The 2445-nt window shown below is 30.2% G+C and overlaps 1 protein-coding gene across 4 annotated transcripts in view; it reads right to left on the reverse strand.

Moving 5' to 3' along the window:
* Positions 1–2445, reverse strand: part of LOC117177845 (dmX-like protein 2) — a 62403-nt gene that overhangs the window by 54337 nt on the left and 5621 nt on the right. For 2 of the 4 annotated variants that reach the window (XM_033368834.1, XM_033368836.1), the window contains exons 4-5: positions 2114–2197; positions 152–364 (exon numbers count right to left, since the gene is read on the reverse strand). In XM_033368834.1, the coding sequence (XP_033224725.1) occupies positions 152–364; positions 2114–2197 (297 nt within the window). The remainder of the gene's footprint in view (positions 1–151; positions 365–2113; positions 2198–2445) is intronic. The other 2 variants (XM_033368837.1, XM_033368835.1) reach the window with 1 other exon arrangement.

Raw genomic sequence — 2445 nt, forward strand, 5'->3', positions numbered from 1 at the left:
CATTGATCGAATTAAATCGAAAAACAAATTTTGACTTAAAGAGGAGGGATGAAAAAAGTGTTCAAATAGCGTGCCCTAGTTTTTGAAGGGCCTCTAATACGATTAGAATGTTCCTTAATCTACAGCTGGCAAATAATTTTTAAAAACTCACATGATTTATTTTCGAACCAAATTTTAACAAGTCTATCGTTCATTCCCGTTGTTGCAAAAAGCGTGCCATCGGGACTGAAACTCATCAGATGAACTGGCGTCGCTGTGCGGCATTTCCAGACACAATTCCAGTTTCCAGCCTCGTTTGTTGGCCCCGATTCTGCCGTCCCTGGACTCTCTGCTTCTCCGCCGATGGAAAACGTCACTGCGCCAGCTGCATAGAAAAATTGTATTGTTCACCAAAACTACCTGCAGATCATTCATTAATATTTGCTTATCACACAAATAAAATGACAATTTACAAAATCCAAGCAGGCTCCAAATTAGAGAATATCAAAACCAATAAAACATTACACATTTTCAGATGTGGGAAATGCATGCCTCGGACTCACTTTAGAAATGAAAAATAGTATAAATTCAATGTTTATTTGAAATATTATTCTTTAGTCTGTAAATTATCAAAATTCCCATTTATTTATCACAGGCTTTACAGTATTTCCATTTTACTCATTTTTTCACCTCAATTCGAACTAAATTAATAGAAACCTATAAAAAATCCAACTATTTTTGGTAGAAAGTTCATTCTTTTTAGTTGATAAGTTTACCATTAAATTTATGGTGACGAATTCATTTTATTGGTTAAAAAATTTGTTATTTGGTTAAAAATTGAATTATTTTGTTAAAACCTCATCCCTTTTTCTTAAAAATTCGACAATTTCGGATAAGATTTAAACATTCGGTACAAAACTAAACTGTTTTGTAGAGAATTCTTTTTTACTTAATGCTGTTTAATCAAAATTTAATTACGCTATTTTTTGTTCAAAATTGATCTTTTCTAGATTAAAAATTCTACAATTTAGTCAAATATGTTCGAAATTGATGCAATTTGTTGAAAATTCGTGTTTTTTATTTAGTTATATTCAACTATTTCTTATTTCAAAATAAAATCCTTTTTGCTTGAAATATTACCTAATGTACAGGTCATAGTAAAAGTGACAGTCACAATAATCGTGAAACTTGGTTATAATTTTAATACTTTGTTTAAAAATATGTTAAAAGTAACATATTTGGATAAAACCCATTTACTTTTAGCATTTTATAGAAGTACATAGAATTTAGATTAATTCAAATTAAATAAAAAGTAATCAAAATTAGCATATTTTGTAGAGAAATCATCCATTTGATTTGAAAATTCAACAATTTGGTTGAATATTTTTGTAATTGATTGAAAATGCATTTTTTTGTAAAAAATTAATCTTCGTGGTCGAAAATTCATATAATTGGTTGAAAATTCAGCTGCTTTGTTGAGTTTATTTTTTCGGTTCGAAAATTCAACATTTTGAAGGATCCCTAATCAGGAAAAGTGAATAAATAATGGCATTCGGATACTATTGGAAGAAGATAGTGTCTTTAGTTTCCTTTTTTCTAAATATTATCAAAATAGTGTCATCTCTAAAAAAAAGTTAAATAGTGTCAATAGTGTGCTGAGTCCGAGGCCTGGGAATGCCAAAAACATATGAGCTTAAAAGCAACAAGGCGATTTAGAACATTGCTCAAATAAAAGCTTGAAAATAATCCATTACCGACATTTTAAATGAATTTTTACTTAAATATTGAGAGCACATGGATGTTTAGCAATTTATTATTATCTAAGCATTCATGCTATGAGTTTCTCTTATCATAATGCATGCTAGACAAACTTTCCTTGCTTTGGCCTGATTGCAAGAACAGCAACTTCTGAGAACATTTTGAACTAAAGAACAAATGCCTTAAAGTATATCTGATTAGGCAATTTAATGATTACAAGTAGCCAGTAATAATAACCACTGCTTCGGAAACATAAACAATAAAGTGCTGAAATGTAAAGTGAGATCGTGTATTTCATCGTTCACTCCAATAATAATCTCAACATGCAGAGATAGTAACAATACATATGGTTCATTCTCAAAGCGAATGAACTCACGATCTTGCGAAGTATTTCCTGTTACATTTTGATCTGCTGCCGTCACAGGAACTTCTTCCGTTTGTACTGTTTTCGCCTTCGCCGCTATAGATATACCACAAATCAACATTTTTAAGGAATGAGACATTTCCAACAATGGAAATAAAAATATTGTATATAAATATATGTATGTCGTTAGATTTATTTAAATTCGAATCCTTGGAAAATTAAATCCATTAATTGAAGAGTTCTACACGCACTTGAAAAGTAAATCTGTTAATAATTCTCAAGCTTGCGCATTGGGGCGAAAAGAACTGTTTCGCACAAACCAAATAATAATAATAATAATAATA

This window comes from Belonocnema kinseyi, chromosome 8, assembly GCF_010883055.1.
Source record: "Belonocnema kinseyi isolate 2016_QV_RU_SX_M_011 chromosome 8, B_treatae_v1, whole genome shotgun sequence".
NCBI lineage: Eukaryota > Metazoa > Arthropoda > Insecta > Hymenoptera > Cynipidae > Belonocnema > Belonocnema kinseyi.